Raw genomic sequence first — 19,857 nt, 5'->3', positions numbered from 1 at the left:
CGCATGGAGACGTGGGAAGTATTCGGGGCCCGTCCGGTCTCAGCTGAATGGAAGTACGTGTTCAAAGCTGATGGAGGGAGTGGGGCAGAGCCACGCGCCGCCGGCCGGACGCAGAAGAAGCTAACTTGGACTGGCCGGTCGAGAAGCTATCGTGCGAGCAGATGTGTCCGCTCGTCCGCTGTGTTGGACAGCACATTTTGAAGCTGTCCAGCGTCATCGTGTTCATCTTTATACGCTAATTCTTCAGGAGGCACTGTTGTGCAGGACATCTAGATGCCTATCCGCTGGCTTGCCGTTACGTGGGTTTAGATTTGCGGAGTTCTTATCAGTCCATCGCTTGACACATTACAAAACTCAGTGAGCTCAGGCTGGTTTCGACAAGGTTTGAATGCAGTGATCTTGCAGTGCGTGATGATGTGGTTAACATATTTTAGCTCGCAGCTCGCATCTCAGGGCGTTGCGAAAATCCCATGTAGAACAAATAACAATGGAGGATTACAGTTTTTAAACATGCCTGAGATGATGGACCATACGGTTTGGTATCCCGCTGGCTACCAGACTGTGCATGATGTGAGGCTTCGGTGTGCCCCAAGCAGTAACACGCTCACGACCACTGTTAAACAAAGGAGGAAGCAGGCTACTGTAACTGTTCTTTCATGTTGAGCTGATCACCCCCCCCCCCCCCCGCCGCTAACTTTTTCCTGCCTCATCGCCTCATCCTTCCAGCTAGAGCGTTGGAATCTGGAGACTTTTGATGTCTACCGATTCGGTACATGGCATCTAAATTTTGAAACCTTCACTATCTGGAAGACGCTCCAGGGCTACCTTGCAGAGTGTTAGTTCACGACAAAGTTATGTGTTTTAAAACCACACGTTGTGGGCGATGTTTTCTGTTTAGAGCTGTTTAGCATGTCTTTTCATAAAATTTGATTGTAGCGTGGTAATTAGAGCATACGCAAGGGGGATAGAGTAACACTTGACTGATTTTGGTTTCGATACTGAAATCAGTAGAGTTGTGCTAACAGGATGGGTGTAGGCCGATTGCCACCCATGTGTCGGATGATATTTCCATGAATATCATGCAGTAATGGACAAAAAGAGGCAACGGGTGAGGCCATGGAGAGGTGTTGAAAACGAGGACTCAAACTGCAATCCCAGCGATTTTAGGCAGCTTTTTGTTGAAAAAGGGGCCTTGATATCCCAGCAGCGATCAAATGTTGCAGAGGCAGATGCATCAAGCCACAGAGGTGGCAGAAGGTAAACAAATGCGAAGAAGAGCTGTAGTTGTTATTCCCCTAACCAGGGGTGCCACCTTCTGAAATCAGTTAGGGTGCTGAGCCGATAAAAGTGACTTTATCTACCCCAAAGTTCTGATTTCTCCTCGAATTTCGGTCCCTTTAGTTTAGGTCCCCAAAATCAAAATCAAGAGCAAAAAGCAGTTGGCCGATCCCAAAATGATTTTGGGGCTAGGGTGTTACTTTCAGGCTGAGGCTGCATTTTTATAAAAAGCTTAGGAGGCGGGGTAACTCAAACTTGTTTGTAGATTAACGTGCTGTGGTCAACAAAGAAAGTTTTTGGCATTCATCAATGGTGGAGAGAAGCACAAGAGACGTTGTTATGTAGAATGACGTGACTTGACGGGTACAGACGAGAGACTATTACAAAATTCGTGTAAACAACTAGGATATAAAAATGGAACTGAGCCGCACGACCTTCTAAACGGACGTGTAGATTAATGGAATGACGCAATAGGTAAAGACTGCTGGCAGTATGGTCACCAGTGACCGTTTGGGAAACCAACGCAATCAGCGCTTTGACACGTGTTAGAAGTTGCATAAGTAAGAAAAGCCTCTGACCTCTTGATATTTCACCGTAATGAGTTCGGAGTTTTCATGTTGAAAAAAATCAACCTTCAGCATACGAGGAGGTTGAGGTTGAATAACGTTATCAATAATATCGTATGAATAACGTTATCAGCATGCGTCACAATAAAAAACTGTCGTTTGGAGCCTGCGCTCGTGATCAGGTTTATTCGGAAAAAAATTAACACCACCCAACATTTTTTGCTCTGGAGCACACCGCACAAAACGTGATTATTATGTCCCTCGACACAATGGTTATGGTACAGCCAAGTAGAAGGCCTACCGCCGAGCTGCACTCTAAACCACGTCGTCCCAAAATATACCGGAGCCCATCCCAATATCTTAGTTTGTTACAGCGCCTACCATCTGCTTCACCCACCCACAAAGCAAGGTGCGACCTAGTCGCCTCAGACGTTCACGATTTGCCTGTGGTTGGGGCAGCCTGTGGCCGATGACAGCGGCCGTGCTGACGGCCAGGTGACAGCAGAGAGCAGGGTGGATCGTGCCAGGCAGTGCGACGTGTTAAGCTTTCTCCTGAGAATTATGCCGTCAACTGGGTATTGTGTGATTGTATGGTGGAGTCTGTGGAATCTGGTGGGTGGATGGATGGATGGTGGTATCTGGGTTCGCGTAGTGCTTATCAAGGGTGCTTACCTCAGAAATGCTCCGCTCCACCACAATACATCCCAGTCTGGCATGCATCAAGGCTGCTAAGAAAGCAGTCACATCACTAATACACAGACCGGTTGTATGCATCTTATGCCCCTCCCCCCACCCCATCTTATCTTGTAAGTGCAATGTTGCTGAAATATCCCTTCTTTCCATGCGAACGGATATCCAGAACACTGAGTGAGGCCTCCCGGTTGTGTCGCAAAATCTTGGTCTAACAATACAACAACATCAGGTTTGCTAAGAGGGACATATGATACAAACAGATTGTCTATATAACGTAAGTTGCTGAGTTCATTTGCGAGGAGCATTATTCACATAGACAAGACGGTATTAATAGTCTTATTCCTCAGGCTATTACTTATTACTGAGGTTGTCTCTATGTGAAACTACAGTTTAAACGAGTGAACGAGATAAAAGTTAACCCACGTTGTACTCAATAACCAGCTCAGTCACAGCTGCTGTTATCACTACTGGCAAGTGCATTTCTTACACAATTAAAACTGTGGAGGATTCGGAAGAACATTCGATGACAACACGTGATCACGAGCCCTGGCATTCACCAGTGATCTCACATTCGTTAGATCCTGACTCCGCCGAAGATGTTTTGCGGATGAGAATGAGCGTGTTGTCAGCACCACCTCAGAGCGCTCCCACTTCCACTCTGACATCCTCCTGGGCGGTTCTGGCGCATGTTCACGGGATTGCCCGGGAAGAGCTCCAGATGAGCTCCAGATGAGTGGCTCCAGCAGGACAGAGGCACACAGCACGAGCTTCACTGGAGTGCTTGGAGGAGTATTTCATTGGAATGCACATCAACGTAAGACTGTCATGGAGTGGCTTCGCCCTCGTCCGACACGTCCTTCTGGACGTGATGCTGCTGGGTAGCCCGAAGGAACGCGTCCACGTGGATGGGTCAGCACTCCTTCGAGGGCTCAGGACCGCTTTCAGGCTTGAGATGGGACACCTCACAGTCGACAAGGTCGACAGGACAGCTGATCACCTGCAGCAGGCTCAGCAGTCGTGCATGCTGCACCGCCCGGAGGCCGTCTGGAGCACCTTTTGTAGTCACTTTTTCGCGGATGAGGGATTGCTGACTTGCAATGTCACCGATCGTTTTTGCCATTGAGCTGACTGCGAAATGTCACCGCAGTCACGATTGTGCAACAGATGCGTCTGCAATCGCTGAGAAAAATGTGCCGAGAAAAAAAATGTGCTGAGAAAAATGTGGGAGAAATGTTACCCTGAACATTGAAAGGCTGCCACACATGGCAGTCACGTCTGGTCCCGCTTCATCCGTATTGTCTGGTGGAAAACTACCAGCCTGTGCAGACTGGTCTAGCGTACGGGACAGCTGGCATGTTAGGAACATTGACCAACTTTACAATACTGTTCAGCCCAAAGTGAGCATGATGGTAACAGTGAAGTGTTTAGGCACCTAGTGCACTAGCGGTTTAGGTGCATTTTCTGCATTTCGTTGGTCCAGTGTTCCCTTTTTGTTCATACCTATTGGAGGGGGATGGAGGGGGGCGGGGTCTCAGAGAAGTATTGAGAGGGTTCAGAAGGGCATTGAGGGGGCTCAGAAGAGTATTGGGGGGGGGGGCTCAGAAGAGTGCTGAGGAGGCTCAAAAGAGTACTGAGGGGACTTGAGTCACTATTGCGGAATCTCATCACCCCCACCGAAAGTATGCATAGTGACGCCTCTGATCCTAACGTATCCTATCGATAAACACGCATGTCTTTCGTCCGCCTGCCTGGCGTAACGGTATCGTCACTGACCCGGGGCGTCTCCAGGAGCGGCTGCAAGTGCGGCGATGTGGGGCAGACATGCGAACGCTACTATCTGCGTTGCGCGATTCGTTTGATGTGGAATATTTCATTTGACCCTCTTTGAATTTGTTTGCATCCGTTACTGATACGACAATGCCCGCCTCTATCTTTACGGGCTTACATAGTTGGGACAGTGAACCGAAAAAGAACTGGAAAGTTTGGCGTGTGCTATTCAGGGGCGTATGTGATTCCCCAATAAAGGCACAACTCAAAATGTTTGCTATAACCCTACTCAAGGTGCCGCAGGGACATGAAATTGTTTACGTGATGCACAGTACCGTCACATGTATTCTATCTACCTATTTATCTATATTATGTTTTTTGTTAAGTGGTTCATCCAACTTGCTAGCTGCCAAAAATCTTCGCATCGTTATTAGTGCATGTAAAAATTGATATAGAGTCATGTGTCTCCGGCCCCCCCACCCCTCTCGAATGCGTTTTGTGTGGCGGTTCTACACCGCCACTGCCGGCATCGTTTCGTTACCAGGCTTTATATTTTGTCCGAAGAATGAGTGAGAGCAACGCTAGCACTCAATAGAAGCCAGCAGCAAAGTGAACTCAGTAGGTTACGAATCCTGTGAAACCCATGCGCTGCGAGTCGGCATTCGTTACGAAAAGTCGGCGGCAAATGAAACGCCACTGGAGAAATTGGAGAACCCCGCATTTGGAATCCCTGCTGATCAGGAAGCAAAGCGTCAGACAGATCTGTAGTACATGGACTTGTGCATATTACGTGTGATTTCGGTCTCTGATTGCCAGCTGGTAGCTGGTCCTGGTAACCAGGCTGAGAGCGAGTCAGCCGTCTCGTAACAGCGCGTGATTACATCTGTCGGCAAAATTATCCGTTGGAGATGGAGTGGCTCTGCTGGTGTGGTGGGGCCTTGGTCGATGCAAATAGTCAATGCTTAGCAGAGACCATAAGAACAAAGTTGACCTTGCGGAATATTCAATCAATCTGATTTAAGAGCCTGGTTTTCCCTTCGTCATCGTACCAGTAATGCCGTGGCTGGAGATGGTGCACCTCCAGACTGCAGTCTGTTCTTTATCGCAGTGCACCAGGTACTAGAAGCTGCATCAGGATCGCCCGCCTGGAAGGTTCGACCAACGGTCTGGGGTGACTGATACTCTTGGGGGAGAGCGGTCTTACTAATCAGGGGGGCTAAAGCATGGAAATGATGGTACAGACACTGCCGCCAACCCGCGGGCGCACAAGGCCTCGGGTGATCATGTCCTCGAGAACCCAGCGACGCATCTTGCCAGCTGCTAGCTTCCATTGCACTGCCTTGTACACTGCAACTTTTTTTGTGTTTTTTGCTTTGTCATGCAGCAGCCTCAGCGCTCTGTGCAAGCGAACAACATACAGCCTTCATATCCCAGCCTTGGCGGCGCCTAACGCCCTCTCTCTTAACTCTGGGCTATTGCCCAAAGCGGCTTTGCTTACGCTGCAGTCCTCGTGACAAACGCTCAGCGCCGTTTGTGTTGGCAATTTGCCGCTGCGATGGAGCTGCGGTGATCAAATCAGTTGGGAGCCTCTAATAACCTCAATAGCCTCTAATAGCCTCACCGTATTCTTAGCCACTCTAGCGCCCACCTATACTGCAAGCGAGCTAGTGGTATGATACCGCACTCGTGCAGGATAGCGCCCCGGTACTTAACGTTGTCGATGGTTAGTCAGTCAACATCAGCCACATGCCGAATCTCAGAATGTCAGTCCTATGATCGGGGAGGAGGAACTAACAGGTTGTCTCAGAACAAGTCCGCGAGGGAGGGGCTAACAGGTCATCTCAGCACGACTCCGCGGGGAAGGAGCTAACAGGTCACCTCAGCACGACTCCGCGGGGAAGGGGCTTACAGGTCATCTCAGGACGACTCCGGGCGGGGATGGGCCTAACAGGTCATCTCAGGACAGATCCGCGGTGGATCCGGATAGCTAACAGGGTACCTCAGCACGATTGGGGATAGCTAACAGGTCATCTCAGCACGACTCCGCGGGAAAGGGGCTAACAGGTCACCTCAACACCAACGGGGATAGCTAACAGGTCATCTCAGCACGACTCCGCGGGGAAGGGGCTAGCAGGTCATCTGAGCACGACTCCGAGGAAAAGGGGCCAACAGGGCACCTCAGCATGATTCCGCGGGGAGGGGCTAACAGGTCACCTCAGCACCAACGGGGATAGCTAGCAGGGCACCTCAGCGCGATCGGGGATAGCTAACAGGGCACCTCAGCACGACTTCCCGGCGCAGCCAACGGTGTGTTATATTCGGCTAGCTATCCGCCTGCGCTGCGACCAAGAACAGTGATGACGTAGGCTGCGTGAAGGTGACCTCTGCGGTCTTCAGCAGAGAGACAGAGATTGCAGCATGTGGGATGCAAAGTGACGAGACGGGTACAGATACACATCGCACATGCGGTCGCATGTGCGGAAACAGCATCAGCTGCAAGGTATTTCATTAAGTGTCTGACATGTTCTTGAAGCTAACAGCTTGAAGCTTCGTTTTTAGACGTGAGTAGACTATGGCACATAAGTAAAAAAAAAAACGTAGTGAACTGTGGCAGGTGGTAGACCTGGGGTAGGAGATGGGAGATTTTGGACACCAAAGCAATAGTTCAGGGAGTGTGCGAAGGTACTGGTCCCTCTAGCAGCTGCCTATGCAGTTAAATAGCATTTATCTATTGTGCTTGAAGCTGGTACCTGAGCTTCATAATCACCTATGTAGTGGATGCAGACGAATTTTACACAAACATCATGATGTGGCTCAGAATCTGTGTGTTGTCGAGTCCATTACGTATCACACCCCCCCCCCCCCCCCCCCCCTCCATAGTGGAATCAACGAAGCCAGGTACAGTGCTACTTGCAATGCAAACGGTCCTGCTTACATCGCATTCAGTCCGAGTATCCCGGGCTCAAACTCAGGCAAAGATCACAAGCTAAGCACACAACTTCGTTGGATCAATGCATCAATAAAGACCAATAGATTTAAGAACAGATGAATGACCCTAAGCCCTAGGAGCACTGACCTGTTTGCTCGCAGATACTTCTAGTTTGGTAAACAAACGCAGATCAGAAAAAAAACAAAAAAAGAATTGGTTGGCACGAGTTTTTGGAGTTTGCAGCCATTAGGTGGGCGGAGAGGGAAACCAAAAACGAGTACAGGGAAGCAGTGCATCGCTATAGCCCTGCCACTGCCGTTGCTGCAGTGACGGTTCAAAACTTCCCCAGTTTGACGCCGGCGTTGCCATCTAGTGTTGACATGGTGGTTTAATAATCTGCCGATAGATGATGCGCAGCTAAAAGGCGCCGTGCAGAGACGGTTTTTTCTTCGCGGTGATGTTATTACAGTGGAGCTTCGAAATTTACGTATCAACCCCGTCCTCGCACTTGCGCGGACGCTGATGTGCAGATGGTTAATGGGCCGCGCGTTTGCGAGGTGGACAGACGATTGGTCACCGAGTGGTGTGCCGGCGCGGCGTTATTTTTTCAACTGCAATATCGACCCTACGATTAGGGGTTCGCTGGCTATCTGCTATCCTCTGACCATCTGCGAAGCTATCTAGGCGTCTCACGACCGCTCTGATGTCACGGTAGCCCCCATCCGCTTTTGGGCTTTGAAAGTTCCGGGCGGTCTAGTTCTACTCAGCAATGTTAGTGACTTTGGAGTTCCCTCGATTATTGCCATTGAAAGCAACTGGGCATTTGTTTCTCGCGGTCTTGGTCGTCTTTGGATGCCAGTTAGGATCAGTTCTAGGTGGTAGGTGGACCTCCCCATTATTACATATTGCTCCGTAGAAAATCCGGGGGAAGTGATCACGTTCTTCAGCCTCTATATACTATTCAAACCGCGCTCCTGCGGATTTTACAGGGAGAACTGCGCACTTCACAGATTTCGGTGCTTCACGTGGACGCCCATGTTTTGCTCTTAGCTCTCCGACGCATGGAACACACTTTGAGATGCGTTACAAAGGTCCAACAACATCAAACTTACACAAAATTTGCTAATGTGTATATGAGCAAATGTTAGGATATCTATAGGATGAATATATATATATATATATATATATATATATATATATATGTATATATATATATATATATATATATATATATATATATACATATCCATAAATATATATGTATTTGTACGTATATATGTATTTATATGTGTACATGTATCCTTATATATATATATATATATATATATATATATATATATATATAACACGCATTCACAACATAGGGCTGGTGGAATACCGGTCATGACTCACCATACCATCTCGCATTACAGTCTCTCACAACACTTTTGATCATGTTCTGCCCCGGCCCTCCTCACCACTGGCTTTACTAGTGCCGCCATGGCAGCTGGCACTACGGTAAGTTTTGTTTTCCTGTTTGGTGGATTTACTGGTGTTACCATGGTGGTTAACCTCACGGAAAGATTTTTCTGTTTGGCAGTCCCAGATGCTCTGTCACAACAGCTTCTCTTTAACAGGCGTTGAATTGCATAATTGCTGATAATTCAATTGTCATTTTCTTTGGTCATGACTAAAGCTGACCAGCACAATTGTTCAGTAATTTTTAACAGACGTTACCCTAAATACTGTCGGTTATGGGACGGTACCTAAGCTTTTATTCGTGCGTTATAACACATTCAACTGCAGAATCTTCATGCGAAAACGGTAGTGGTCTGTTCAAAGTTGAAGGCAGCCACAGTCACTTATCGCAGTCGATCCTGATTTTACTCACCAATACCCTGTCAACGTCATCAAGCTGTACCATATCCTACACACACACCCACAGGACACGTACATCACATTGTTGTGGGTTCCACGCCATGGAGGCATCACGGAAATAGAGCAAGCTGGTCAAGTAGCAAAAGAAGCTTTGGCAGCGCCTCACATCACAGAAATCCCCGCTAAATGCATATTTGTGAAGTCTGTGAAGGGAGCATCCATCTTGTTATGTACATTGGTAACTTCCATAATCACACTTAAGTTGGAATAGTTTTCCAGGCGCAAATGGTCCGGACGGCCCGAAACGCCTTAAACCAATGAAGTAAAAGTAGTTAACCTTTGTTTCATAACTCAGTACAAGCCGCCTCCGACCGGGGCACAATGTTGTAAGGATGCTTAACGCCCCGCATTCGTTCCACAGCATTCCAAGCGCGTATTTCAGGGACTCGCATTGGGGCACCGAATGGCTCGTGAACCTCCCTGAGCCTAGTTGGGGATCACTGCGACTGTAAAATGTGTCGGCAAACCGTGCTCGTGCTACCAGACTCCAGTGGGAGTGTCCGGCCCACGATATTGCAGGCTTACATTGCAGACGAGTCGAGCCAGGCGACCCGGCGGGTGGCGCGCTCGCGGCCTCGCGTTAATGATCTTTTGCAGCTAGGCGCCTGCGAACGACAGTTGAACTTCAGGTGCTAAGCTCAAGTCCCTGAACAATCCCCCCTCCCCTCGGTTGAGAAGACTATTCGCTCCCCGAAAGGAATCATCGACACTACGCCCTATTTGCACGCGCATGATGTAACATCCGAGGCGTCGGTGTCGGCGCGAGGCCCGTGCGCGGGCAAGGACGCAGTAGGGGCTCGTCATGCGCGCCAGCCAATGGCGGTCGCCCAGTCGATAAGGTCGAATGTCGTCAGTCGGGCCGGCCCGCTCAGACCGTCGCCGCCGGGCTGTTGTGTCGGTAGTGGCGCCGGCGTGGCGGGCGGCGGGCGGCGGCGGCGCGCCACTGGGACCGCTGAGCGGTTAGGGCGGCGAGGAGGCGGCTCGCGGCTGCCCGCGGACGGCGTGGGCGCGGCTAGCTCAGGTAAGGATCAGCTGATGTTGTCGGGTGTTAATACTTATGTGTGCATGGATTTGGTCCGCCATTGTCTGGTAACAGCGTGCTTTCGCTCCCGTCTTCTGATCTGTCGTGAACGCAGAATGAAAAGAATGTGTGTTTTGTGCGAAAATGCACTCGAACCTTGATCTGCGTCAAATAAGGGAACTATATCCTTGTTTTTTCCGGCCGTTGTCATGGCCGATGTCCAATGATAACAGAAAGAACAAAGGCTAAAGAGCAAGATGTGGGGCGCCTGAGACATGGCTGGGGCCTGGCCCACTTCATGACCCATGGCGACCTTCGAAAAGTGGATGACCGTGGCCCACGCGCTCTTCGTAATATTAAACATTGACGTGATGTGCTTAACATAACCAGGGAGATGGGCTATTTAAATCAGGGATTTTCCCGCCCTCTTGCTGCGACGCTGTTATACGCCCCGAAGACCCGAAGCCCAGGCTAGCAATTGTGTTCATGTTCTCGACGTCGAACTCGTTTTCCACTGACAAGCGGGTGATCGCTGTGCTATGTCTCGTTTTCCGTGAATCTGGCGGCCTTGGAGTGGTCCGATTCCCCTTAATTCGGTGATCACTGGTTACAGAAGCCAGGCGCGATGGCGAACGCTTCCAGAGGAAAGGTCATGCAGGCCTACAAGAACGTGAGTTCGGGCTTTGACGCCCCTCTGCGAAAGAATGATTTGGATGAAGGGCTCGGGTCCGCGTCGCAGGGCCGCCGGACGGCTCTGACGCATGTGACTCATGGCGCCCGCCATGCGGGTTGCGACACGACTCGTCTGGTTGCGTGTTTGGCTTCAGATAGCCTCTCCGAGCTGGTCTCGCTAGCTCGCGAGCCCTGCCTCGGCGGACTCCGGGCATGTGGGGATCCGTGTCGCTATGCCGTTGCGCCACTAGGGTGCTGCCAAGGACGCGCCCTATTGATCCACGTCACAGCATGCGACGCCTTTGTAGTTCCTGATCGCTGCACGTGAGCTGGCCCTTTACATGACCTATCCATGAGAGGTCATCAGCTAACCAGTTAGAGCAGCATGACGCGAACCCCGGTAGCTGCTCCCTAAAGTACGAAACAGCCGCACATGAAAACGACGACTAGGAGTGGCGGTAAGTGAAGCAAATTTCTTTTGGGTGGTCTTCCATTGGCTAAGCGCAGGTCCCGTTATCAAACGAATCAAGGATCTTCCGTCCCCGAAAATCTCATCAGAAACGCTTTTACCTGGAACCGTGCGTGGAGGGTGATACGATCCCTTTTTAGGTCGTCTCGTGTCTGTGACTGACCTCTGAAAGCTGCCGCTCCAGACTGCGTGAAGGGCCCGGCACCTGTCGGTCTAGACAGCTAGACAGCCTGCCCATGGCCCGTCAGCCGGCAGGGTACCGATCGGTGGTGACCTTGGCACACGTCCCGCGTCCACCAGCCAGTCGCCAAGGTCAATGTCAGGCTGTCGTACCGTCGGCCGCGACGGGGGGGGGGGGGTTGGGGGGCGGGGGGGGGGGGGGGCCGCCGGCCGCGGAGTGGCGCGTGTGAACACTCCGAATCCGACTGCTGTGGAGAGCTACTGGATAGCGCTGGTGACTCGTAAGGCTCCGGCTCATGTCTATTCACTGTGAACGTAACTGAAGCAGATGTTTATATACTCTGGTTTTAGTTCATAGAGTGAAGGCCGAGTGGTGGCGTGGAATGTCGCCACTGCGTAAGACTGTTATGCTGGCACTTACATGCGATGTTGGTAACTAGAACCAGCTGGATCTGGGATGGCGTTTACAGACTATGCCGGCTGTGTTCTGACCATGCATCCAGTCAGGAGTGTGGGAACGCTCCCAAGAATGATTGTGCCAGCCTTATTAAAGTAATATCCGTTCATTATCGTAGGGTCGATGCTAACTCGTCACAAAGGTGGATGGGCGGTGCCCCCGTCCCGCCCGTGTGAATTATTGCAACCTATCCACGTGTCACCCAACAGCGAGCAGGTTTGCCGGCGTGGGGGGGGGGGGGGCAGTTGGGAGCACCGTGAGACCCCCGATCGTCCAAGCCCGCATCGTCATGCGGACTTTTGCGGTTGCTCTGTACGGCGAACTAAATGCTAAAGTCACTGTTGCTCGGACGTTGCGGTGAGTTTTCGACGACTCGACCTTCGCAAATCGGGTTTCTCCCACATCGCGAAAGGCGTCGCTTGGCTTGGCTAAATGCCAACTGGTGCCTCGCGCGCTGTGGGCGAGATTGCTGTCGGTTTGGACTTTTGTCGGTGATCGTTACAGAGGTCAGCCCGTCGCGCGTGCGAACTTCGCCTTCATCCGTGCAGCCGTCCGTGCCGTGATTCTGACTAAAGAAATGCGCTCATATAAACGAACAGACGTACGCTGGTAACTTGGTGCACTGTATTGTTATGTTGTTCGATGCATCAGTTCTTCTAATTGTGCCCATTTCCTGTTGCAATTCACGGTTTGTTCATGGCTCAAGTTTTTCATTACGCATTGGCAAATTGGTGGACAGGGCCTGGCGTGGCCCACCGAATGTGAAGCTTAATCATGACACAACACACAGTCTGGTGGCGGCTACGAGGTACATTGTAATCACTGTTGTGATCCCTATGTTCTGATACGTATGGTGGAAGAGCCACCTCACGCCGGATCTGGACTGCATTAATCATTAGGTGGTAATGAAGTGGGCAGTTATAGGTTTGGTTCGCCTGCGGTTACATTGCTCATACAGCTGTGTTCAAGTCCTGCCACCTGTAAACCAGAATGACTTTAAATGCAAGTGGTAACAAGCCCGCCCATGAAATTCTTAATGTTTGTCTTCATAAGTGCTTTGTTTCCTTTTATGGTTTGTTTTTTGAGCACCAAATTGAACATATTGAAATGGTTTTGAGTGACTTTCAATCGCCGCATGGGCACGGCCTATTTTGACTTACGTCCCGCTTTGCAAACGCCGTGCCCAACTTACGCCACGGCGCCACGCTTTTGGGCCCTAAACAAAGCATCGTTTGTAGGTACGAACATCACCAGTAGGACTGGAAATGCGGCTTCGCCGGAATATGCAAATAAACATATTTTCCCTGAAGGCCCCCGCCGCGAATTGTTTCATACCGATTCGGTGTCCACTGCTGGGGTCAGGAAGACGCCGCGGTACTGCTTAAAAGCACGGTAGGCGGTCAGGTGGCCCGGTTGCCAGCCAATACCAAAGTAATGTGTCATGCTGCCACATTCATCGCCACGTGAATGAAGTGGTGATGTTGCCATGGGGCTTTACGGTGCACTCAGTTGCTGGAGGGCTGTTGGGCGTGGCCTGTCTTGCGCCGTCGCATGAAGGGCGAGCACTGCGGGGAATCGAGCCCCTGCAAACCTTTGGTTACCTCAGACGCCAGCCACTGCATCACCGGTATCCATCATTCTAACCTTGCAGTGGTATACTAGCCGCTTCCGTGTCTGCGTCGGACCCCAGCCTTCCCTCTGCTTCCGTCTGCCGTGGGCGGCGGCCATGCGATGCCGGCAGCGTGACCTTCGCCACGCGTCAAGGTTGTCTGGGAAACCCGTGCGAGGCGGTAGGAACAGAGGCCGCGGGTGCTGCTGCGCGGCGGGGGGGGGGGGGGGGGGGGGCGTGGTCGGGAGTTTGGCGGGCGCCTACTCCATGACGGCAGGAGGGAGGGGCCGCGGCTTGGCTGCCGGCCAGGAGGATTGAAGGTCCACGGCCAGCCCTTGCTGCTATTTTAACGATGGTGGTGCGCTGGAGGAATTTTTGAGTCATGCGCGTTTTATCCGACCGCTTGCGATCTGGGGAACGTTCTCCCACCTCTTCGCTGTCCACGTTCGTTCCGTACCTTGGCGTTGCTTGTCTCGAAAGCATTTCTTTGTGGTGTTGTGTTCACAACATGTGTTGTTTCAAATCGGTTTTGTGATTTAACGTTGTTAGTACTGAGAGGTTTATCAACGCTGCTGTCACACGATGCGGAAATTTTTGTCTTCGGGCATATTTGATTTTGCTGAGCTGTGGTACCTTCTCGCCGTGTCTTGACACCGTTGGATGACTTTGGCCCTCGCCGACCTTGACCTGAATGACCCTGTCGGGTGTGTTTCATGGTGGCGGCGGCACGGTTAATCATTGTGGATGTTAATGCAAATGTACATGTGAATCCGCCCAGCCGCCAGTATCTTTAGAGAAATCGTCTGTTAAGGAACTAGTATGTTCAGAGCAACATTTTAGGTGAATGTCGTTCGTTGACATCTGATATGTTGCATACCGATTCTGATGTAATATTCTCCCAACCAGAGAAATTACCGCGGAACAGATAGTTGCACGTTGCTTGCGGCCTAGCCTTCAACATTAATTCTGACGGCAAAGTTGATCGTCGATACATGAAAGGTTTCAAATAATGCCACATAATCCTTGCTGCAAGTTACAGCAGACCATCTGTGTTGATATTATGAAACTTTCTTTTGTTTTTAGGGCAAGTCGTATCCATGATTTCCTAGTCGCATACCCAAACGCAGACGCCGGCCCGTTTTGGATTTCATCAATCGTCGCGAATGAACGAATGCGTAGTGTCATCGTGTGTGCGAGGCACCAAGCATGACTGTGGTATGTGCCGTGTCACTCGTGTATTTGCGGGGGGGAACGATTGGAGAGCTTGGCCCCGCTCCGTTATTGTCAAGTGCGGTTGAGAATTTCCCCTACCAAAATCAGTGTGATCGGAATAATGCCAATTTCGCGGTCATGAATCGCTTTGCATTTGACGCGTCTTTCTGCAATGGCATCCACTCTAGCCGGCGTGAAACATATGTGAGGCGGTTTTGGAGACCCGGTAATATCCGACAGCGCATTGCACGTCCTCAGTTCCGAAGACGCTTGGATATTTGAACTGTAGGTGACAATGTTTTCACAGGGAGCTTTGAAATTCATGAGGTGCAGCAGGAACGGCGTGCGTGTTATGGCGTTTCTTGTATCCTAACTGATCGCAGGTTTGAAACGAAAAAAGTCGCGATGGTTCGTCAGAATGACACCAAGATAGACTCGACACAACTTTCCCCTTTGGACTTGTGCTGCAGCTGATTTTATTTAGCGGGGCCACGACTTTACAGCGGTTGACAGTAGCAGGCTTCACAGCTGATATATCTTATAAACATTTGGGTGGCAAACTACCAGGTTTAACAGGTTCATTCGGTTCGTCAATGCGTAAAACCGGAATGTTTGTGGAATAGGTCTGCTACCGGCCTATGTGCTCACACAGCGTGATAAAAGTTTCAAGTTGAGGCTTAGCTGCATGAAACTGGAGCCTTGAAATGTTACCTTCAGCAGGGACCGTGATGAGAGTGGGGCAAAGGAAATCATGCCCCGTCCCTTCCCCCAAGATATTTATTAGATATAGAGCGATGTCGCAGGAATGTAGTCCAAATTCGTAGGATTTCGGAGACAATTTGATATCTGGCCCCATGCAGATTTCGGCACGCGCTGGACTGGCAAGACCACGTTTCGGTTAGAAATATGATTCTAGTAGTTCCCGCTCCTGGCATCAGAGACTCCTTGGCCATGCAGCGCATACTTGATCGCAAAGAATGAACCGCGTGGATCCTGGACTGGAATATTGAGTCAAACCGGGTACACGTATTAAGAGGCATCACGAACATCACTAAAAAAACTGCTGACATGTATCGTGTCACTGCCATAGCTGTGAGGAGCTTGTCAAAACATGGTTACAAAACTCATCTCTGGTTACGTTTGTGTATATTCCAGCGTTCAGTGTCGCCGAGCTTGACTTTCCAGCTTGGTGCGGTTATAACCGGTTTGAACCAGCTGCGCTCACAATCTGCCCGATCGCTCCACAACGGAGGGTTGGATTCAGACAGGCGGTGGATACCCTGTAGGAGTCGCGTCTGCGTTCTACTGAAACCGGCGGTGGTAACAAGGTTCACCGCCCCGTCCCGTTCCGTTCTGCTATTGTGCTGACGGTATAGCTGGTGCATCGACAGCTGTGGATGTTCAAGGATCCCAATTAATCTGCGCTGTACATATATGTGGTCGCGTCTGTTTGTCGAGACATTCTTGTCTCGTAGCCATATCAGCGGCCGTCCCGGACGTGGGACTCCTGACCCACCTGAGCTTTCACGCAGAGTGCACCCGGGCCAGAAGCTCCGCTGCCGATCTTGGTTCGGGGTGAGGACACCGAGGCTCTTGAGAAACGTTTCGTGCCATGGGCATTGTGTTACTTCCCAAAGTTAGGAGGACCTTGCACGTCTCCCGGAAGACCGCGGAGCCATGGTATGAGCGGTGTACCTCGACAGTGCGGGTGTTGACTGGCGGACGGAGTGGGGTCAACGACTCTGGGAGCTGGTCACGCGCCAGCGCATACCGGGCTGAACTGTGAAGGGGAGGGGCGGGGCTGGCGGAGCTGCGCCCTTTCGTCCTCCGCTGTCTCGTGGAGGACAAGTGCGCGGTGGGGTTTGTGGAACACTGTGGCAAGCCAGCTTGTGACGGGTTTGGCGCCGCGGGTCTGTTGGAGCGATCGCGCGGTGTGATCTGGTGGTCTGCGGAGGGGGTAAACATTTGAGCAAGAGAGCCTGTACCCTCTCACCATTGAGCTAGCGCCGCTGGGTCCCTGTTTTCATGTGTATACTCGCGGCTGAGTCGTCTGCCATCCGATGCCTTCAGTGATGAGCTGGCCCATTCCGAGGGCTCCGCTTAAATGAAGGCGGCCGAGAAGTTAGGTTTGGCTCGTGCGGTAAGACTTAAGATCTTCGTCGGAACGGTAAGCAAATGTGCGCCATCTCTGGTTAGGTTTAAGCGTGCGGCGGATGTGGACCAAAATGTCAAACCTTGTGCACTGTTGTGTTCACGATCATGAAAACGTGGGCTGGGACGACGCCTCGACTTATTTCCTTGTGGTGCTTATAAGGTTTGCCATTTTTGTTGCCATTCGTTGTTTGCTTCAAGGCGTCGGTCCTAAGTTTGTGCGTTATTATTATCTTAGCAACGGAGCATTCTGGTTTTTGTAGTGAATGTCCAACTCCAACAAATCCTGAGCAACTGAAATAGTGTCTCGTCGACACCTGTCGATGGCCTTGACGCATGGACAAAAACGCTTCCGAAATGAATGCCACTGTGCCGCAGCCACCTCCCACGGGGCCCGTGCGAAGTCCAAAACGTTTTAGAATGGCCACGGTTGAAGGAAACAACTGCTGGCGGAAAGATGAATGCAGATCCAACCCGGATAGCACGCAGCGCCTTCGTGTATGCACGCGCACATGAAGCACGCCCCATACGATATGCCCACCACGCGATTTCTCGGTGTAATTCCTTAACGGTACCGGCTTTGTTCTTTAAGCACCGAAGGAAAGCTGTTAGCTCGTGAAAAAATGACGCTGTTACGGATCAGCTGTGTAATCAGCGTCAACTGTGCGTTAATAAGCACGTGGATATAGGGTGCGGGAAGCCGGATGCGCCAACGCTGCACGTAGCATGAAATGATGGAAATAATGGCCTCCTCCCGTGGACGGTGACAGTTCATTAGCAACTAGTAGGTGACGAGCGCGCCACAGCGAGATACAAAGACAATGTTTCTCGTTTAAAATGGACCTAGGAGACTGTTCTAAGAAGAAGCAGTCGCTGTTCGCATCCTCGTTTCCGCAGTGGCTGAAGTTGTATAGGACCGTAATTGTGCACTACTCGCGCCGAAAGTGTCTTTTCCTCAGCTGCTGTACCTGGGCAAAAGCTATTCCTCGCAGTTGTCTTGCGTTTGCTGCCATACTTGGACTGTGGGCCCTGACTGCTGCCGCTGTTGCGTTTTTGGGTGCCGACCCGTCACGTATTTGAGCTATAACTACCAGACTTCACCCATTTCTTCCGCAGCTGCTGTACCTGGGCAAGAACTACCCGAAGGGTTACGACTACTTCCGCGACAAGTTGCGGATGGCGTTCGACAAGAACAAGGGCGTGACGGACCCGCAGCAGATCCAGGAGCTGCTCGGCAAGTGTGACAACATCGCCAGGGAGCTGGAGACGCTCTACATGATGCGTCAGTACCGCGTCGTCAACAAGCGCTTTCGGGAGGATCCCCGTAAGCAGCGCTCCTCCATGTAGAGGCGGCGGTGGGCGCGTCGCCTCTCCGCTCGAGCCTCGCTCGGGCCCCCAGAGGCGAGTCCGCGTCCGTGGAGAGCCGCAGAGCCGCGGGGCCGGGCCGCCGCCTCGGGCTCCCGATACTCGGTGCTTGCCTCGGCGCCGAGGCAAGCACGGAGACCGGTCTCGGCCTTGGCTTCCGCCGGCCCTGGAACGCGCCGTCGCAGCGCGTCCTCAGGGGCTGCGACTCGCGTGTTAGAGGAAGCCATGCCGGTGCTTCGTGACTCGACTCGCGCGAGTTGTAGTTCGAGTCGGCTGAGTCCCGGCGCCGCCACAGCGATGCTGGCACGGCTGGCGAGCCGCGGCGTGGAACGCCGGGGTGACTGGAGCCGCCGCCGCCGCGGGGCCTCACTGGAGCAACTGGGGCCACTCGGCGGCGCGCGCTCCGACCCGTTTGTACTTAGCGCTGTGAGGACTGGGAGGTGGCGCATGACTGAGGGGGGCGGCTGGGGTGCAGAGCCGGTTGACCGCCAGATTGTAGAGGTTCAGTTTGTGCAACTGCCGTCTACTTGCCAAGCGATCTGTGGACTGTTTTGATGTACCATTTAAGCGTTCGAAGCCATGTATTGTCATCGACCATTGAGCCCCGATCATATGTACTGCTTTATATCTGTCTGTGACGTGGTGCGTGTTTGGCAATGGCAACTCACATATGGCTCAGGGATGCGGTGCGTTCGCACGTGGCATTGGACACAGTCCTCTTAACGTGAGTGCGCACAAAATGTACATGCGTGTGTTGGTAAATAAACATATTTTGATGCGTATGCTTGAAAACATCCCACTCGCTAAACACACGTCGCGTTGTAACGCTGCGTATTCTGGCCAGATGGGCAGAGCACTCTCACCTCAGTGATGGCCTCAGTAAGGCTCCACTTACAGCGTCGATCAGCCGGACAGTGTCCAGACAGTGATGCTTAGTTTTTTATAGAAAAAACATCCCGCAGTGGGGGCATTTTAGTGAATCGCGTGGCCGGAACACAAAGCACTTGGGGTAGTCCGCGCTTCAACCTGGCCTCGGGGATTCAGCTGCGAAGCATTTCATCCAGCGTCAGTCCTTCGTCCACATCTTGACTTGTCCCCCATTTGGAACACTCTCAAGCCGAGCCTTTCGCTGACCGGTGGACACGACTGGGGAGTGAAGCGCGCGCTGTCCAGCGCTGCAAGGTGACCCGACCATTCGCTGCGGGTTGCAAAAACGAAGCTGCTGTTGCGTACTGCCCTTTGTCTTACCCGAGGGGCCGGAATGAGTCGGCCACCCGGTCGAAGCGATTATGGCATGCATGATGCCTGCATACAGCATGGGTCATATTTTGAGAGATTAAGTCCATAGCATGTGCAGAGTCTAGAAAACCGACATATGAAGGAGACACGCTCCTTCTCCTAGACGGCTTGTCCGATCGCCTTGAGACCTTAACCAACCAAATAAGTAGTGCGGCAGCAATATCAAGATCTGACCCAGGGTCAAACACCTCAAAAACGCGAAGGTAAAATTCGCATGCATAAGCAGACAGTTTAGACATCGGAACCTACTGTGCCGTTAGTTGCGAAAACTT

The 19,857-nt window shown here is 51.6% G+C and overlaps 1 protein-coding gene across 1 annotated transcript; it reads left to right on the top strand.

The window, feature by feature from the left end:
* Positions 1 to 10,114: 10,114 nt before the first annotated feature.
* LOC119107903 (LYR motif-containing protein 5A) lies at positions 10,115 to 19,066 on the top strand. Its single transcript, XM_037231479.1, has 3 exons — positions 10,115 to 10,171; positions 10,785 to 10,841; positions 18,038 to 19,066. The coding sequence occupies exons 2-3, from the start codon at positions 10,797 to 10,799 to the stop codon at positions 18,266 to 18,268; spliced, it is 276 nt and encodes a 91-aa protein (XP_037087374.1). The 5' UTR covers positions 10,115 to 10,171; positions 10,785 to 10,796; the 3' UTR covers positions 18,269 to 19,066.
* Positions 19,067 to 19,857: the final 791 nt, after the last annotated feature.

Source organism: Pollicipes pollicipes, unplaced genomic scaffold (genome assembly GCF_011947565.3).
Source record: "Pollicipes pollicipes isolate AB1234 unplaced genomic scaffold, Ppol_2.1 Scaffold_6686;HRSCAF=7923_pilon_pilon_pilon, whole genome shotgun sequence".
In the NCBI taxonomy this organism is placed as follows: Eukaryota; Metazoa; Arthropoda; class Thecostraca; order Pollicipedomorpha; family Pollicipedidae; genus Pollicipes; species Pollicipes pollicipes.
The sequence above is the reverse complement of the archived record's forward strand: the minus strand, read 5'-3'. Positions and strand labels throughout refer to the sequence as shown.